This window comes from Chanos chanos, chromosome 5 (assembly GCF_902362185.1).
Source record: "Chanos chanos chromosome 5, fChaCha1.1, whole genome shotgun sequence".
Taxonomy (NCBI): Eukaryota; Metazoa; Chordata; class Actinopteri; order Gonorynchiformes; family Chanidae; genus Chanos; species Chanos chanos.
Window position 1 is genome coordinate 31,460,345 of NC_044499.1, and position 18,758 is coordinate 31,479,102.

Sequence of the window (18,758 nt, forward strand, 5' to 3'; positions counted from 1 at the left end):
TGAGCCAGCCTATATCTATATCTTGTTCTGACATTGATAACAGACTCTGTTTTATAGGTTACTCTCTCTAGTGTGGCGCGCTCAGAAGGAGAAGCTACAGACCTCATTCTCCAAAATCAAGCGCACATTCTCAGATGGAAATTGGCTTCTCCGTCACCGCCTGGTGAGGTTTGAGTATTGTGTGATCTCACAAAATAATTAATATCATATTTTGACAAAGTCAATTTTTTTTCTGCGTACTGAGTCTGAAGACTGCAGCCTCAATTACAAGCGTTATGTGATTAATGAAAAGACACTTGATTATGAATAAGATACATGCTTGGTGTCTTTGACTTATCAGACATAGAGTAATCACTTCTGCTAAGAGACAAGCTTCCCTGAAACATCCGAATGTCAATACACAGCTTTAGAGAATACACCGACAAATAGGCTAATAAAACAGGGTCTTTACCGCGGCAAGCCGACAGCCAAGGTTTTCAAATGAGCCGTGAAATGGAAGGACATTAGTAACAGTGCTTGTCAAAACACAGTCATTTTTCTGTTTAACTAGAGCTTCCACCACTCCCCAGAGTGGACGGACAGGACAGATTTTTGTGAAATGAGGTGAAGTGGCTTGGCGTTCCTGTTTTCGTAGTTCTGGATATTCCGAACCGTTAGCTTTACTCACATTGTCTTACATGTAAATTACTTCTTAAAGTCATTCTAAACCATTTTAATCGAGTGTGCGAGCGTTGCAGTCTTGGAACGGTTGATTCGGGCTTTTCATCACTGTACCATCGAACTAGTCGATGATAAATGCAGGCCTATGATGGACCCAATCTGAACCTCTTAACAAACCATAAACCCCACTATCATTTCTTTAATAGAAACCGTTGGCCGTATCGATCAGGTGGGGTATTCGTCATCCTCTGGCTGAAGTAATCAATAGCCGGACTCTGGAAATAAATACAAGTTGGATACTACAGGCCCCATGCTGGTAATTTGAGGATCAGACGTTTGATTGCTATTGCATGATAAAATATGAATGCGACGATCTATCTTAGCTCATTATGTTTTGATAGTTGTAATATGAGGCAGGCCTATGTAACATTAACAAAAAATCACGTTTTGCATAGCCTATTTGAACCTAAACCTTGTTATCATCCACAAATACAAGCAATTTGTCATGATACTGTTCTTTGGGCGTAGGCTAAATTTAATTTGATGTAAATCCTAATTATTTCTTGCTTCGCTGTTACGGTTAGTAATCCACGCACTGTTTCAATTTTGTCATCTCTAATACAGTTGAGAACATTAACTAAGGGCAGTTAGGCTAATAAGGATCGTTAAACCAATATGCTGATGTGTTCTGTAATTCATGAACACTCGATGTTTAAACGCCAGGTGGGGCTATTTGACGTGCTCGCTTTTAATTTACATCAACCATGAAAGAAATCTGATTCTTGGAATATTTCATACAGCCAGAGGAAACGGTCTGAAACCCTTTATATACACCAAGCAAAACAGTCTATAGCGACTTGCCTGAAATTAAAAGTAAGTTACTACACTCATACCGACTAAAAATCCAAAGAGGCCTACAATTTCATACTGCGACAGCAAATAATATAAGAAAATGTACTGCGGAGACATTACGAAAACTATGTTATTCGCTTATATTATAAATCTAAACTACTGATATCATTAAATCGAACCATTGAACTTAAATCGGACAAATGGCCCACAGTAATTACTTATAAAATATATTCAGTCATACTACAGTGTTTCATTATATTTAGGTTTTCCATTTCAGCAACAATATTCGTACAGAGAAATGCCATTATTATAATAAATCAAATCAAATTAATTGATAAAGATCACGAACATCTAATGGCGCCATTCAAAATGTTATGGTCACAAATAGGCCTACTATGTAGGTGAATACACATCCTTTTTAATAACACCAAAGTCCGAATAGTAGTTGGAGGTTTGTGGGATGTTTAGTTCTCTACTATTAGAAGATGTGTTGAAATCGAAATGCAAACATATGCATCGCAGACCATGTGTAGTAAACAGCTTTGCGTGTAGTATGTGGAGATACAAAATATCACGCGCGTAGCATGTAGGGGTATACTTTCAAAATCCTCGCAACTACATTGGTGGAGGAAGTATCGCAAGTCCTCATTTTGCCTTATAAAAATATTCTTACATTTGAACAGAAGAACAGAACCCTTGTTGACAAAACAAACAACATTCGTGTCAATTCTATTGTTTTTTAAAATGTGTTTTTCACGTTTGCAGGAAATGCTCCCTGACTAATTGTTCCAAGCTCATTTGCTGACTAATTGAACAACAAGACCAATGGCCTAACATGCCAGCGTTTACCGCCTCGAGCCAAAACGCAATATACCAATGAAGAGGGTGGACTCTCTCTCTCTCTCTCTCTCTCTCTCTCTCTCTCTCTCTCTCTCTCTCTCTCTCTCTCTCTCTCTCTCTCTGCAGCGCACGCTCGACCAATTTCTTCTTAAATCCTATTTGCCATTGTGCGTGCCCAATAGTGGAGCACTACCCGCATTTAACTTGGATGACATTTTGATTTCAGTCATTACAGCCTGGCGCGGGACGTACGCATTTATCAAAGCCATTTGTTTTCCCGCTGTGGATCATCACTGGACCTGAATGACACATACCAGATTTGCGATTTTGTCGGATTTTTTCGTCTCAGTTATTGACGAAACAGTCTACACCGACAACCTTAGACTAGAGCAATCTTGCTCTAATATTCTGTAAGTTTCTATGGTCCGTGTCATCCGAACTACTTACATCCAATAGCAATGGCAGAGACAACACAAGAGACTCATCCTCCTGCAAAGGATTCACCATTTTCTATAAAGAACTTGCTTAACTGTGATAGCAAGCCTTCCAAACCAAAGACAATACTCGATACATCGAAAGGACTTTTGGATGGGGGCTTTTCGCTCTCTAGAGTTGGTGACTTAAGTTTTCCTCGCTTTGAGATACCAGTGCAAAGGTTCGGATTACCGGCGCACTATCTAGAGCGGACGTCTGCGTGGTGGTATCCATATGCTCTTAGTTCATCCGGACACTTACACAGATCTTCAGGTAAGAGAACATTGGGCCGTTTGATTTTCATTGTAATTTTACGTAATATGTACGTTTGAGCAGAAAAGTACATTTTCCAGAACAAATTTACTTTGTCGTGGTGTGCAGGTAATTACTATACCTTTAGACATGTTCAGGTATACACCAGAGCCTTTAACAGGCCAGAGCAATGTGTATAGAAAGACCGGTGTTAATTTGTTTACATACCGAACAAATGGCACTTACGTGAAACGAGTGTGTATTTCCTATCCCCCCTTTTAACTGCGTTTTTTCTTAATGAATAGTCTCAGAGAAGATCAACATTAGAGACTCGTCGCCGGCGTCCGGCACAGACAGAGATTCGCCAGAACCGCTGTTAAAACCTGACCCAGACGCCAAAGACGACGATGACAACAAAAGCACAGACGAAATCATTCTGGAGGAAAGCGATTTTGAAGAACCAAAGAGGGAGGAAGGACAAGACGATTGGAAGAAATCCGAGGAAAGCCCGGATAAGAAACCTTGTAGGAAAAAGAAGACACGCACTGTCTTTTCCCGGAGTCAGGTGTTTCAGCTGGAGTCGACCTTTGACATGAAACGTTACCTGAGCAGCTCTGAAAGGGCCGGCTTGGCGGCATCCTTACATCTGACAGAGACTCAAGTCAAAATCTGGTTCCAAAACAGACGGAACAAATGGAAGAGACAACTGGCAGCGGAGCTGGAAGCTGCAAATTTGAGTCACGCTGCGGCGCAGAGAATAGTGCGAGTGCCTATTCTGTACCATGAGAACTCTGCGTCAGAAAGTGTAAATAGTGCAGGCAACGTGCCAACGAGTCAGTCCCTCCTGACATTTCCCCATCCTGTGTATTATACTCATCCCATTGTCACATCGGTGCCACTGCTGAGGCCTGTCTGAGGACTTGCATTTCGATCCCTGAGTGTAATTTAATATATTTAGGTGTTACTGTCATTCACTATTTTTGAAAAGCACGCTTTGTATTGCTGAAGGAATAGACCTGTCCTTTGAGCACAGCTGAGTGACATTATTATTATTACTATTATTATTATTATTATTGTTATTATTATTATTATTAGTGACTGAGTGGATTGAATAAATACACTTGGCCAGTTATTTTTCTTTGCCACATTTGTCAGAAAATCAAATATAAAAAAAATGAAAGTTTCATTAATTCATGAAATAGCCACGGATTTCGTTTCTGCGTTGTTATGATTTTGATCAGTGGTAATTCACCGCCAGTATTGATCTTCATTATTTTGCCGTGTGATTCCATCGATGTTTTGTACTGCTGAGTAGCTTGTTCCGAGAAAAAGCTAATTTGTGTTTATGCCATAGCCAAATATTTGCGGAGTATTTATGGCGGGTTCAGACCACTGAGATCTTAACAGCAGCAGTCGGCTATGCGGCCCAGGTTTAGGACAATCAAAAAATGTTTGTTTCATATTATTCTATTGCCTTTTACATAAAACAAATTTTGCAATGGTTGTGTGTGTGTTCTCCCCTTTTTTCTTTTTAGAGATGTACTGCCAGTTTTTAAAATTCAGTTTGTATTGTATTCATGTATGTAAGACAAAAGATAGCTGACGAATGCGAAGGATGCGAAGAAATGTCAGCTTTTCTTTGTGTATGAGCGGAATTTTGATATTGTAGGCTATTGCTGAAATAAATTGTGAAATGAGTGAATCTCTGTTTGCCCGTAAATCTATATGTAAAAGAAAAAATGTGCAGCATAGCAGGACAGAAATACGTAAATTACAAAATGCAACTGAAACAGACAAACAAACAAACAAACAAACAAAAACGTTTAAAAAAAAACCCCAATAATATCGTGAATCTCCTAGTTATTCAGATTCCCCTTTGACCAGTTTGCTTGGAAATGGACAGATTAACAATAACCTATTTTTGCACCGTCTCTGAATAAGATATCAGTGTTGATTCGTGAAATATCATTCTCCCTTTCGATGCTCTCTGATCTCATTATAAGTTTCCTGCGCCTGTAGAGCACACTGCTACACAGCACTTGTTCACTTGTTTGAGCAGGTTCATTCGACATTATTAACCCGCTAACCTTTAAAGACTGTCTCTTTCAGGGAACAATCAATCAATTAATGCTGCACTTTTGTTGCCCTCCAGCGACAAGCGTGTCATCATAGAGCCTCTTAAATATATTCAGATTTCAGGTCACTGCTCTTCAGTGAACATAACAATGTGGTTATTATGATAATCTATCAATGATGCGCACACTCTATGCTACTTAGATATTCTTCTTCTTCTTCTTCTTCTTCTTCTTCTTCTTTTTCTTCTTGTCGTGCTCATATGTGATTGCTGCGGCATGACAACCTTGTATCGTCATTTTAATTATTGACCACTCAAACACAAAACAGTCCTACTTAAGGGCATTAATGGAATGGAACAACATTATGCTTCAAATGGCAGTCTATTGACTGAATACCGTAAAATGGAAATGAAAGTCGATGTCCATATTTCTGACCGTTAAACAAGAATGAAAACGTACAGATGGTTTGAATTACTTATAAAAGTAAATGTTCTGTCCATGCGTCATGTGCGTCTTGCAGTTTTGCCAACAGTCTAATTAACAAGACATGCAATTGAGTGTAAAATGTATTTTCATCTATTTTTATGTTAGCACATTGCGTGCAGTTTTGACGTGTAATTTTGAATATGCTGTCACGATTCTTCATTTACGGGAGCACTGGGCCTGAAATAGCCTGAGTTACACGCATCCATTTAAACTTTTATAGTAAAGTACAGTAGTGAGCATATCCTAAAATGCCACATTATGTTCCTATATTGTGATTTATGAACAAAATAACATGCTTTCTCTGTCAGTACGCAGAAAGGAAAATATAATTCTGACCTGGATTAGCAAACTGTAAAACTTGTCGACGCATTTCCAAGTGACTACGAATTTGTCGAATTCAATCCCGAATTTACATTATGAGTTTGTGGCTCTGTGATTAACTACAAAAACTGGTATGATGATGAAATGCAATTTGTGACTGGGTTTGATAAAATTGTACATCGAGATATGTAACATGTAGGTTATTTGTGATCAATTAAGTTCTAAAGTGAGCGTATTATTTCAAGACGCAGCCATGTCCAATTTGTTTATTAAAAGTCATTCTCATCACTACATTATCCTATTTTGACGGAATCTGTTACTTTGTTCACCGGAGCTAGAGTGTATGAAACAGTTACATGGGTATGCCCACTTCTGTTTTGAATTTGATATAGACGCAGTCGGTTTGAACAACCCGTCACCTGTAGGTCTACTGTAGGCAATGATGTCTCAGAGACCCGTTCCCGTTGTCCCATTCATCTTTGCATAGTGGTCGAAAGATCAGCAATACGAACGTTGGTGATTCGTGATTAACTGAATTACAACCACATTATTTCGTAATTCGAGCTATTTAAGAATACCCCAAAACACTTTGCATATGTTGCTGAATTTATGCCTCTTTACAGCCAGCCTAACTTAACACATTTTAGGCTCTCCGATAACTTTTAAATCACTAAGAATATGTTGAATTTATACTTCAGACAGGCGGTTTTATTTTAGACATAATGAGTTTTCCAACAATTGGACAAGAGCACTTTTCCGCAGTCATAGCTAATCCTTCCAGTCTGGTTCAAGCAAACCAGCTCATTCTCGCTCAAAATCGCTGATTTATTCTAAATCAACGTCAGCGCGCGTTTTATGCTGGTGTGTACGGCAGTTCAGGTCACCATTAACATTACGCCCCTTTCGTGAACAAAGGTTAAGAATACATTGTTAGTTTTCTTTATGAAAAAAGACTCCTGTGTTCAGTTCAGTATTCACTCACTGCAGAGTGGCAGGCCTTCTTGTAATTTTCAGAGTGCTTGCCTTTGATTTTTAATGTCTTAAGTTTTAACATGATTTTTAACGTCTTACGTGCATTTTTATACAGCTGTATAGTTTAGCTCAAATACCAGGAGCTACACACAAAAATAACGATGACAGTCAGCACAATACGTAGATATAAACACTCAACAGAGGTGAATTGTAATCATTCTGGAGAAAAAAAAGCAAGTTGTTCGTTCTGATGTTGTGCGTTGATGACAATTTGAGGATTTCTGTCCTTAAGCTCTTTGCAGTACTGTTTGAAATTTCCGGGCCTCTCTTTCCGCATGTGATTGGCCCATGGGGGGCATGCCTACATGCAAAACGGTGCAACGCCACAACAGTCTTGAGTGGTGGTACGCGGGAATACTTGATCATACCTCAACGCACATGTAGGCTGAAGTAGAGTAGACCGAAGAACGTCTCGGAGCCTTCCGCTGGAACGCTTCTTTTCGCCCTCTCTATCCATGCATAAAAACGCTGTTACACTGAATGTTAGGAATCCAGGATGAGTAACTCAGAGGACAGTGGGAGCAAGCACGCGTCAGCTCCGCTCTCCAGCTTTTCCATCCAGTCCATTTTGGGCACCGCATCGGAGAGCTCACACACGAACGGGTCGAGCTCAGGGCAGCAGAGGAGGCGCGCGCTGTCCGTGTCGTCAGAAGAATGCAGCGCCGGCGAGGACTCCACTGACTGCTTTTGCTCTGAACCCGGAGACAATGGACCGTGTATCTCAAATCAGCCTCTCAGCTATTCATCACTGAGTAAGTGTAAATCACAACTTCTTACTCTCATTTGAAGGCTAAGTTAGACATTTTCTTAAATGTCCAGAGTAAATCAAATACCAGTGTCAAGAGTCTCATTTCACTCGCTTTGTTTTTAAGGACAACATATTAATATAAATATTTACATAACTATAAACATCAGATGCTAAACGAAAAAAATAATGATAAGGTTTAAGCTATGTCGGGATGTCATAGAAATGTGGGAGCCAATGTTCTGGTTTCAGTGTATGCATATGTTTAGACATGTGTACTGTGTATTTTTACGCTTTCACATAGTGGGCCTACATTTTCACAATTTCCTCCATAATTTCTCTTTTATAGATTCCACCAAAGCGATTAAAACAGGACGCGACGGACTGGAGAAAAGAGAACATTTAACGCAGGCTATATTTCAGGATTACAAAGATGATAAGGAAAAACATTGTACTCAACTGTCACCTAGCTCTGATGATAGACACAGGGATGGTGACGATAAACTCAGCAACTCAGTGAAAAAGAAGACTCGGACGGTTTTCTCCAGGAGTCAGGTGTACCAGCTCGAATCTACCTTCGATATGAAACGGTATTTGAGCAGCTCGGAGCGAGCCTGTCTCGCTTCCAGCCTTCAGCTCACCGAGACCCAAGTGAAAACGTGGTTTCAGAATCGCAGGAACAAATGGAAACGGCAACTTTCGGCAGAACTGGAAGCGGCTAACATGGCACATGCCTCTGCGCAGACTTTGGTTGGGATGCCTCTCGTCTTCAGAGACAATTCTAGGCTTAGAGTCCCTGTTCCCAGATCTATTGCTTTCCCGACGCCACTGTATTATCCGGGGAACAACCTACCAGGCTTGCCTTTATACAATCTTTATAATAAAATCGATTACTAATTCCTTGTCAAAACGCAAATATAGGCTACTGTCAACCTTGAATGGATCAGATTCACATAGCTTTTGAAAATATTAAAAAATAAAACAGAGTTTAAATATCTTGAAAAAATCATACCGGTTTGTAGCAACCTGTCATTGGCTTGGAACTGACTCTCATTTACTGGCTGTATTCCTTGAGATGAAACATTATGAGGCTAATCAAGTTATTAATTATTATTTATTTAGAGATTGCATTTAGTTGCTTCTCGTTTCCAGCTTTCCCTTGTGAGTTAAAAAGGCTGGATACCGAGCAATTTGTTGTGCAATGGAAACTTTACATTTTATGTTCTCATAGGCTAGTCTCATCTATTTTGGAACAGGCCTAAAACCTGTATTATTTTCATTTCACAATCATTTTATTTTATTTCACTTATTGTCATCGTTTATGAACTTTAAGATTAACTGTAAAATTACTTTTCGATATACTTTTATACTGCATCCAGACACATGTCTATATGGTCGCAAAGGAACGATGTGCTATAACGGCTAAGGAACGACGTGTATAAAATACACGTTTTCACAACCAGTTAACACTTCTTTTTCGAAAAATTTATTAATTTGTGTTTCATAGACCCACAAATCAGGACGATTTCGTGGTGGTCTAACACATCATGTTAACTGTGGGTGCTGAGTCGTACCGTACTTTGAAAAATAGCTGCTTCTTAACACAAGTGCACTGTATCATCCTGCTGTAATAATTCAGAATTGTTCCACTACTTCGGAATATTTAAAGTTTTCATGACATTCACAGTTTAAAGTCAAAATGAAGACCTGTGCACCGCGCGTTTCTTGTTTATGTCAAATATAGGCTATAAACAGAACGTTTTTGTGTTACGAGCGAGACCAGTGGAGACCCAGGTAACTAACATTTCTCACACGTCAACAGAAACCAAAAGGTCACCCAAACATTTTTTTTTTCCAGATTTTATGTCCACCTCCACACATTAGTCTGTCGTTTGAGTGATGCATGCAAAGCCTCGCAAAGGTGTTAAATATTATATTGCCTTTTCATATCATAAGGCTAAACTTGCAATTGATTTCACGATGATATTTCTCTCTCAGTGATACGTAGACTACACACTGAAAAATAAAAACAAGTCTACACTGTGAGGCACTCACATTTCTCCATTTCATAAGAAGCTACGCGAAGCCAATAAGCAATTTTTGTCTTTAAAGGGAAATGGTTATGGTTACTGCTCTACTGATGGTCTCTATTTTCGAATAAACGTGGTTTAAGTTATCTGAATTCAGCTAGCAGAAAAATATTTTAATTGCTGGAAGTTTAAGATAAAAATACCGTTAAGGCACCTCCAATGTAAAACATATGGACACACATAGACAGATGTGCAATGAATAGCTGTAAATATTTTTCAGAGCTACTGAGTAGTCCTTACACCGTGCTTAAGTTAATATCAATATAAAGTTTGCATCACACAGACACCATCTACTGTGTACTAACATTCCAGGACTGCAGTAATTAAACGGGTAATGGATAACAAAAAATATGTTAGGAATGTCCACATCATTTTCCCCGGATTTCGATGTCTTCTGCCATTATATCGTTCTCCAGCACTGGACGAAATGGACACAAATGGGTTGCTCTAATCTATCACAAACACACCTGGTAATTTTTCAGCTCATCAACACGCCCTTGATTAAACAATTGAGCTAATTTACACAACTGAAAATGTGTTGTCTAGTGGGCTTTAAATACTGGATTAGAAAACACTACATTAACAACTTGTATAAATTATAGAGTCAGTTGCAAATTTGATTTTATGAATTCTAGCATAACTCTAAAGTTAATGATGAGGTAATTTTGTTTGTCATGTGTCTGAGACCTAATGTAATATGTGATTATAATCATTTTAATATAGTACTAAAGTGTGGCAGAATACAGAATACACAAGGCAATAAAACTGAGGCAGTGTCTCATTTTCAGGTTACACCTGAAAATACTAAATACTATAGACCTACAATTTTAAAGTGCAGTTTGTAATTTCAGGAGGATTGACTGGGCACATACTCTTAAATAAGCAAAGAGATAGTGGCGGAGAAGTAAAATTAGTTCATTCACATGCGAAGCTATGGACTGGCTGATAAAAGTTCAGATGATTCGTGCAATAGATTCGAAATAATTTTGAAAATCATTTTGAACGCATAAGCAATAGGAAAATAGCTTATTGTTATAGATCATGGGTTATTATTAGGATCCAATGTACTTGGGGAAACAGCTAAACTCCGCAAATTAGACGCAATAGTTACGTTTCTCAGAATCTACGTCGTTAATAACAGTTCCGAGCTCATGCTCATTTAAGATTAAATTTACCTCAGGATTTGTCTAGGAAAGACGTCCAGATATGGATTCAAATAGCTGGTGAAACTACAACTTAAATGAAAACATTTCTGTGGAAACTGCATTTCTTTTTCATCAAACAAGTGAAAATATATAGCTATATAACAAAGGCACAACTTTGGTAGAACGCAAAGACTGCTCGTTAGGAATGTTCCTCATCTGCTCCTCAGCAGTTCTGGTTTAGACTCAAGTTATCTGGCTAAGTGAGAAATCCTGCCTCACGAAATAACCCTTTTGGATGTTTACACCGATTGAGCAACAAAACGCGGGGGGGGGGGGGGGGGGGGGGGGGGGGGGCTCCTGTCTCTTGCAAGAAATTTTAAATGCAATGTCATATTTAATTAGGAAGCCTTCACTAGTGTTCATATTAGAGTACTACATTTTTTTTAAACTCCAAGTTGACAGAAACGGATGGCAACTCATTCACAAATATGTTGCCATCCTTGCTACACATCGCGGTAGAGGATTGTGCCTGCATCAACAGTGAAATAATCTGGACCACTCAAATGATCATTTTTGGGTTTGACTTGCCAGACATAGAGAGAAAAGAAACGTGGAGTCAGACTCCGCCGCTTTGAATCTCTATAGGCTGCTTTCTGCATGATGACAACTTTCATTTTTCCTCTGTCCACCTTGATTGCTAGCGGCACAGTTCGCATTGTAGGCCTAACTTGCTGACCAGGTCTAAACAATAATTGAACAACGTTTTACAATACCAAAGAGCCAGGTGGACACAGTACTAGAATAAGTGAACAAGGTTAAATGATCATTCACATGATTTAAAGAGACACAACTTGACAGTATTCTGGCAAGCAGTAAGCATAGCATAAGCCTATGTGTATATACGTACAAGGAACATACTCTTAAGAGAACGAGCTGCACAAAAAGTTTTGCTTTGCAAGAATTACAGTCTTTGATTGAGCAAGACATGCTTTTAAGTTAATGTGGCATTGTGGCATTTCTATGGTACAATATATAGGGTCAGGGGCAGGGCACATGGCGTCACACAGCATCATTTAATAATTTGGCTCACTGTGGTAAGATATTAAGATGATTTGGATACGTCGAACTTAACTATTAATGACAACATAGGCTACACTTTAAACAATCTGACTAACAGCCTTAACTGGAGATCAGATTTAACTGGAAAGTGCAACCAAGAAGAAAACGGGCAAATCTTCAGATAGTCTTTGGTCAATAATTTTAACGACGTTCTAAAGATACATATTATTTAACGGGTAGGTTTTGGATATCGCAAATGACGTTTAGTCATATAAATTAGGTTTTAGAATTGTTCCATTTTGTATTGCCCTCAATGAAAATACGGATTGTCTACCCTAACAACGGGGCGTAGCCTTCTTTGTACCTCATGTCTACGCATTGACACTAAACGTCATTCGAAAGAGGAAGTAAGACTTTTGAGCAAATCAAAAGAACGGCGCGAATGTACGATTTTTGAGTTGACCAATCAGAGCGACTCTACTCTCAGGCTGGCTGAAAGAGCTAGAATTTCGGATATACAGCATCGTTAAGGATTAGCAGGAGTACACGGGTCGCTAGTGAGAACAACTGTTGTGTAAAGTACTTACTTTCAAACGGCTAATGGTGAGTAACTGTTTTTATCGGTCCCAAGTGTACATCATGTCCACAAACACACATTTTGCGCAGAGTATTTAAATTTCAGCCTTTAGTCGTTTTACCAAAACATATCTTGCTGCTAGCACAGTTAGCTCATCTAAGCTAGTCTAGCTATCCTGGGACAAGTATGCTTTACATATGAGTGAACCCGCTAACTAGCTAGCTAGCTAATGGTGACTCTCCCATCGCACAACAGTGTTTAATAAAACATTCGGTTCACATTTACCGTTGCTGTTACCACATTGGGATACGAGTTCAGTCCTTAAAACAAGCATCCACAGCGTTTCACCCTCGTGGCGACCTACCAGTCTGTTATCAAACCAATGTGCTCTGGTTAGACGGTTTACACAAGATAGAGCAGTGTGTGCACGCATGCTAACTGTTAGCAAGTTAGCATGCAGCATGGTCACCTTTGGAGTATCCAAACGGACGAATTAAGCTAGATGCCTGTTAAATTAAATGATACATATTAAGTTAAAGACACCTTAAATTTAACTATAAATTTACCAGTTTCGTTTTTTTAGTCATACAGTTTCCTGTTTAGCTCTAATGCGATGTGAACCTTTCACTTGTTGAACAATTTCACAAATAGCTTCCATCCGTTTAAACAGTAAATTAATTACTTTCTTGAGCCATAGCCTGTATAGGTTACGCTGGTTCGCTGCTGCTCTATTAAGACTGTCCGGTATATCATAAATGTTTCCATCAGCAGCCATTATTAAATATAATGTAAATTAGGACACTCGGTTCTTACTATGGAAACACTGAAGTAGTGCTAAAATGCTGTACATTTTATGTCCACTTTTGTCTCCAGATGACAGGACCAAACGAATTTAAGCTGAACCAGGGGCCTGATGATAGCATCTCTGCTGTGAAGTTCAGTCCCAGCTCCTCCCAGTTCTTACTGGTGTCCTCCTGGGATTGCACTGTCCGTCTCTATGATGTCAGCGGGAATTCCATGAGAATGAAGTACCAGCACTTGGCACCTGTGCTTGACTGTGCTTTCTATGTAAGCAAAAAAACTGTGATGTCTCACACCGCCAGTCATGTCAACTAAGTACTTGTTAATATCCAACACTTTTGACTATCTTTCCCATAGGATCCTACTCATGCCTGGAGTGGAGGGTTGGATAATCAGTTGAAAACACATGATCTAAACACAGACCAAGGTTGGTTTTCATATACATATTAAGTAACATTTTCAGTTTTTTGATTGGGACTTCACTGTTGAATTGGGACATTCTGAATTCATCTGCTTTGTAAATATGTACAATCTATGGTACTTAAAGCCGAACTGTCGCTGGGTCAACGAGCAGTGGACAGCAAAATAATCTTTTCTTAATCTTTTTAAGATTGACTGATTACCAATTAATAGTTTTCTAGTCCTCTTTAAATGATTATGTTATTACTTGTCTGTACTGTTACCTTTAGACGCCTGCATTTGCTGGGCGGGAAGTCCCCAGAGGGTTGTTTTTCATGCTTTTACAATGTACTTCACTGTCTTCTTTTAGGTATTTTACACCTGTCATGAAATAAAAACATCTCATTGGATTACATGTCTAACAGACACAGTTTTTATTTTGCTCTTTTCAAGCATGCATGTTTCATGTTCATTTGCTCTTCCACAGATACAATTGTAGGCACACACGATGCACCCATAAGATGTGTAGAATACTGTCCAGAAGTCAATGTCATGGTAACAGGCAGCTGGGACATGTCAGTCAGACTTTGGGACCCGAGAACGCCATGCAATGCAGGCACCTTTACCCAGCCTGAAAAGGTGGACGTGCCTATTATCATTCAAACTGTTAAGTCATTATTTCCGTTGATTATCAAAGTTTGGTTGTTTGTAATTTTCCTTTAAAAATACTGAAGTCTTAAAGACTTTTGCAAATTTGATTTGTATCTGTTTACTCTTTCTGAATGTTTAAAGGGAAAGAGGCCAAAAATATAATGTTTGAAGGCCAGGAGGTCTATATTTGTTTTTGTGTGTGCAGAAGTCTATGTAAATAACTGATCTTATCTTTTTTTTCTGTCTTCCCTAAGGTTTACACACTGTCTGTGGCTGGTGACAGGCTAATTGTAGGAACGGCTGGCAGGAGGGTGTTGGTTTGGGACTTAAGGAACATGGGCTATGTTCAGCAGAGGAGAGAATCCAGTCTTAAATACCAAACACGCTGCATCCGTGCCTTCCCCAACAAGCAGGTAAAACCCAAACCAAACACTAAAACACATCTCTCCAGTGCTGCTGGTTCCAGACACAGCGATGACACTGTTTCTGACCTCACTGCAGGGCTACGTCCTGAGTTCCATTGAAGGCCGTGTGGCTGTGGAGTACCTGGACCCCAGTTTAGAGGTGCAGAAGAAGAAGTATGCCTTTAAATGCCACCGGCTGAAAGAGAACGGCATCGAACAAGTTTATCCGGTCAATGCCATCTCTTTCCACAGTGTTCACAACACGTTTGCCACAGGTACTAAACTATCCCTGTTCTTCTCCTGCAAAATAGGAGAATAATGTGAACATCGAAGAGAATACTTTTTCCAAATTGAATTAGGTTTTCCTTTCAGAACTGGTTTATGTTAGAATGTCTGCTTTTATTCTGTATAGGGGTTGAGCCCCCTTGCAGTCACATTGATGTTGCTGACAGCCTTGCCCAAGTCTCATATTTGCCAGGATTATTCCAGAACAATGGCCTTAGTTGTGTAGACCTCTGTGACCTTGAACTTGCGTGTGTCCTCTGACAGGCGGCTCTGATGGCTTCGTCAACATCTGGGACCCTTTCAATAAGAAGCGGCTATGTCAGTTCCACCGTTACCCGACCAGCATTGCGTCCCTGGCCTTCAGTAATGACGGCTCCCTCCTGGCCATCGCCTCCTCATACATGCAGGAGCAGGGCGACATCTCCCATCCTGCAGACGCCATCTTCATTAGACAGGTCACCGATGCTGAGACCAAGCCCAAGTGAGTGGTCGTAGTTGGGTCTCACTGAAGTTCAAACTGTCAGCTGAGTCTAAGATTCCTCTGCACCAAATGAACAGCTGCTGCCTAGGGTTGTCACTTTAACCACATATGTGAAGGAACTGGCGACTGAAATTGCCTGCAGTTTTTTCTTTTTAAAGTCAACTCTTTTTGGTGTTGTGTTGCCTTTGCAAAAGCAATCTCAATCCTTGTATCAGTCCATCAGATTCATGCCTTTTCTCCAGAAATTATTTATCTTGTTTGCCCTCTGGACGGGAGTTGTGTGCTATACTGTGAGATGCCTACAGCTGTATAGAGAGTAGGTATTATGATACAGAGAGAAGGGGAAAAGCTGACAGGCCTTTCTAAATTCAGTAACATACAGTTTTTCTGTGACAAATGTGTCTTCCAGTGACAAATGTGCTTACCTAATTGGCAGCGTAATGAAAATGCTGCAGTTCGTGTGGTAGTTTTCGTCTAGTTTTTGGATAGTGTATTTATGTCTCCATCCACTGGATTCATTCGTTTTTGCACAGAAAACAATAACAAGGAAGCAGCGCTTTCTCACCTCAACCCAGCCATATCATTATCTGTTTATCAGGTGGAGTGAATGTGGTGAAATTCCAAAAAATGCTGAGGTCATTTTAACTAGTGAATGATGCTTAGTTACTGCTCTTAATGGTAGCTTGTCATTACTAGTTAATCAAATATGAACTTAGGAATTCAGAGGAAACCCAAGGCCAGCCCAGGTGTTTGTCAGTAATGAGAGGGTAAGTATTACCAGAGAGAAGTTAACACCTGAATGTTCGGCAAAGACAATTTAGAATTGCTCTTTAGTTTTTTGTCTTGATAGATTTCCTTCATAAGCCATGTCAAAATTGTCATATGGCAACAAATGCAAACACAAATAAATACCGTACTCTGTCATTTGAAACAAGTCAGTCACTTGTTAAAGTCGTAAGATTCTCTAAAACAGAACTTCTGTTTGGCCCAGTCAGAATGTTCTATATGTGTGTGTGACATGGTCTGGGTGTACAGTAGTGACTCTGGTTGTGTGCTGAGGTTCATTGAAGGGCAGCATTGACATCAGGCACGTGCAGCTGCACCAGCTACCGATCTCTATCTGCCTTCTCAGAGCTTTTCAATATCCCTTTAATGATGGACAGCTGACAAACGAGGGGGTTTTTAATCCGTCTTTTTTTTTTCCCTCTGCATTCACTCACACTCCTATTTGCGTTTCCATCTGTGGAGAATTATTCTGTGATCAAGGCTGTGATTTATACTTCCAGGTCCTATTGTTTTTTGCCTGTGTTTATGAATAATAGCTTTTGTCACTTTAGAATTTATTGTGACTGTGCAACGTGATAAAAACGTTCATACTCTTTTTTTTTTTTGTTGTTGTTGTTAAGTTAAAAAAAAACGCTTCAGTCCCCCTCCCAGCCACTTGTTCTGTTAAGCATCAAACACGAGCAGCCTAGTTTAATGACCACGAAAACCTTTTGGAAATACGGTTTCCTTCATAATGACATCACGAGTAAGTTTAAGCTGGAGAGACCAAATCCAATTGAATTTGGTTGCAGTGTACCAGCCTCCAATAGTCAATATTGCTATACTTAAATGTCTGCAGAAGTCCTCAATTAGAAAGCCATTGATGTGGACAGATGGAGGGAGGCAGTCCTGTCCAGCAGGTAAATATGTGACGAGACGCAGGACCGCGAGCCATCCTCAGACGCTCTTTCCAAAGCAATCGCTGAGCATAAAGACAGGCAACTCTCAGGACCTGTTTCTTCCTTTAATTCAATAACAGGAGAACGTAACAAGGTTTTGATCCTGTCTCGTCATATCGTAACTGATGGAGCCTCTCATTCATTTAGTACATAAAGCTAAACTGGGCCAGAAGCTGCTCTTTCACTACTCTGGTTTCTATCAATAGGAAATATGGCAAAGAAAGGCATATGCGCAGACCTGCTCGCGCCTGTTTTGTTTTACTGGCTGTTTGGGTAGAATATTGAAGTGAATGGCAGGACATTATTTGAGTAGGGCTCAGTGTTGCCTGTGCATTGTTTGAGTTCGTGACTGTGAATGTTGCCTAAATAGCTGATGGGGCGTATTACATTTTCGGTCGGGTTTTATTCACAGGTCGACGTAAATCCACAAGGACGGTTTCTTCAGGGTCTGTTTCCGTGTCGTCCTGAGGCTTTCAGAGTGTTCGCAAGATCCACTGGCATCCAGTCGAGCTGAAATGCTTCCCCTCCACTGTTTGTGGCTCATTTAGGTTTTAATTTTGATTGTTCAGTTTGATTTTGTATACTTGTTATCCTGACCCCTTCTGTAAATATACCATTTTCCTGTTTTTACTGTTTTCTTTAAGATTTGGTTTTTGTTTTTGCTCATTTTTTTTGTCTTGCGTAAATTGTCTGTGTTCCTTGCTTTGCATATACTGTATTATATGCTATGATATACTTTATTTTGCTTTTGCCAGTTTGAAAGGGGCAAGAAGAGGATGGTCATCTGAGAAGGTTACTTTTGTTCCGGGCATTCACACTTTGAACTGACACAATCTTAACTCTGTTGGCTTGATTGACCATTGTTAAACATTACGGCTCTATGAACATACGTTGTGATGTCATAAAAACAAGTTAAAAATGTCCATCTGTCAAGTGAGTCTCTACTCAAGCTCCGCTGTCATTCCAAATGAAATATAGAAAATAAAAAAACAAAAACGTTGAGCTCTGATTTGTTGAGGTCACTGGGAGATGAGATGTTGCTGAGAATGTGTTTAAAAACCATAGGTATAGCTGCATTTGCTTCACACCCTAACATACACCACTGACCACCAGAACATTGAGTTGCTGCGGTAGAGGGGGCTTCAGAGATAGGCCTTTACTGTACCGTTCTATACTCTAAAAAAAGTTCACTTTTGTGCATGTTTAGGGCTATACTGAGAGTACTTGGTACATAAACATGTAATTTTTTTATTAGGCTTCCATAGTCTTTTTGGACCTCTGTTTTCATCAGTGAGTCATAACTTTCATTGTTAATTTCATCAGCTCAGAAGACCGTTTAAAATTGAAATCTGGCATGCGCAGTGCTGCCTCTGAGAACTATGAAATGCTCGGGTAATTTTCAGAT

At 39.6% G+C, this 18,758-nt stretch overlaps 3 protein-coding genes across 4 annotated transcripts; all 3 read left to right on the forward strand.

Moving 5' to 3' along the window:
- Positions 1-2,810: 2,810 nt before the first annotated feature.
- Positions 2,811-3,994, forward strand: hmx3b (H6 family homeobox 3b). The gene is made up of 2 exons (XM_030775808.1): positions 2,811-3,099; positions 3,384-3,994. The coding sequence occupies exons 1-2, from the start codon at positions 2,811-2,813 to the stop codon at positions 3,992-3,994; spliced, it is 900 nt and encodes a 299-aa protein (XP_030631668.1).
- A 3,494-nt stretch (positions 3,995-7,488) lies between these two features.
- Positions 7,489-8,634, forward strand: LOC115813259 (homeobox protein HMX2-like). Its single transcript, XM_030775873.1, has 2 exons — positions 7,489-7,744; positions 8,087-8,634. The coding sequence occupies exons 1-2, from the start codon at positions 7,489-7,491 to the stop codon at positions 8,632-8,634; spliced, it is 804 nt and encodes a 267-aa protein (XP_030631733.1).
- A 3,934-nt stretch (positions 8,635-12,568) lies between these two features.
- bub3 (BUB3 mitotic checkpoint protein) lies at positions 12,569-18,355 on the forward strand. 2 transcript variants are annotated; one of them, XM_030775423.1, is made up of 8 exons: positions 12,569-12,634; positions 13,482-13,676; positions 13,767-13,836; positions 14,296-14,447; positions 14,714-14,872; positions 14,961-15,138; positions 15,413-15,629; positions 17,766-18,355. In XM_030775423.1, the coding sequence occupies exons 1-8, from the start codon at positions 12,632-12,634 to the stop codon at positions 17,773-17,775; spliced, it is 984 nt and encodes a 327-aa protein (XP_030631283.1). In that variant the 5' UTR covers positions 12,569-12,631; the 3' UTR covers positions 17,776-18,355. The 2 variants fall into 2 exon arrangements, with proteins under 2 accessions (XP_030631283.1, XP_030631284.1); XM_030775424.1 differs by lacking the exon at positions 17,766-18,355 and having other exon boundaries at positions 15,413-15,633.
- The last annotated feature ends 403 nt before the right edge of the window (positions 18,356-18,758 follow it).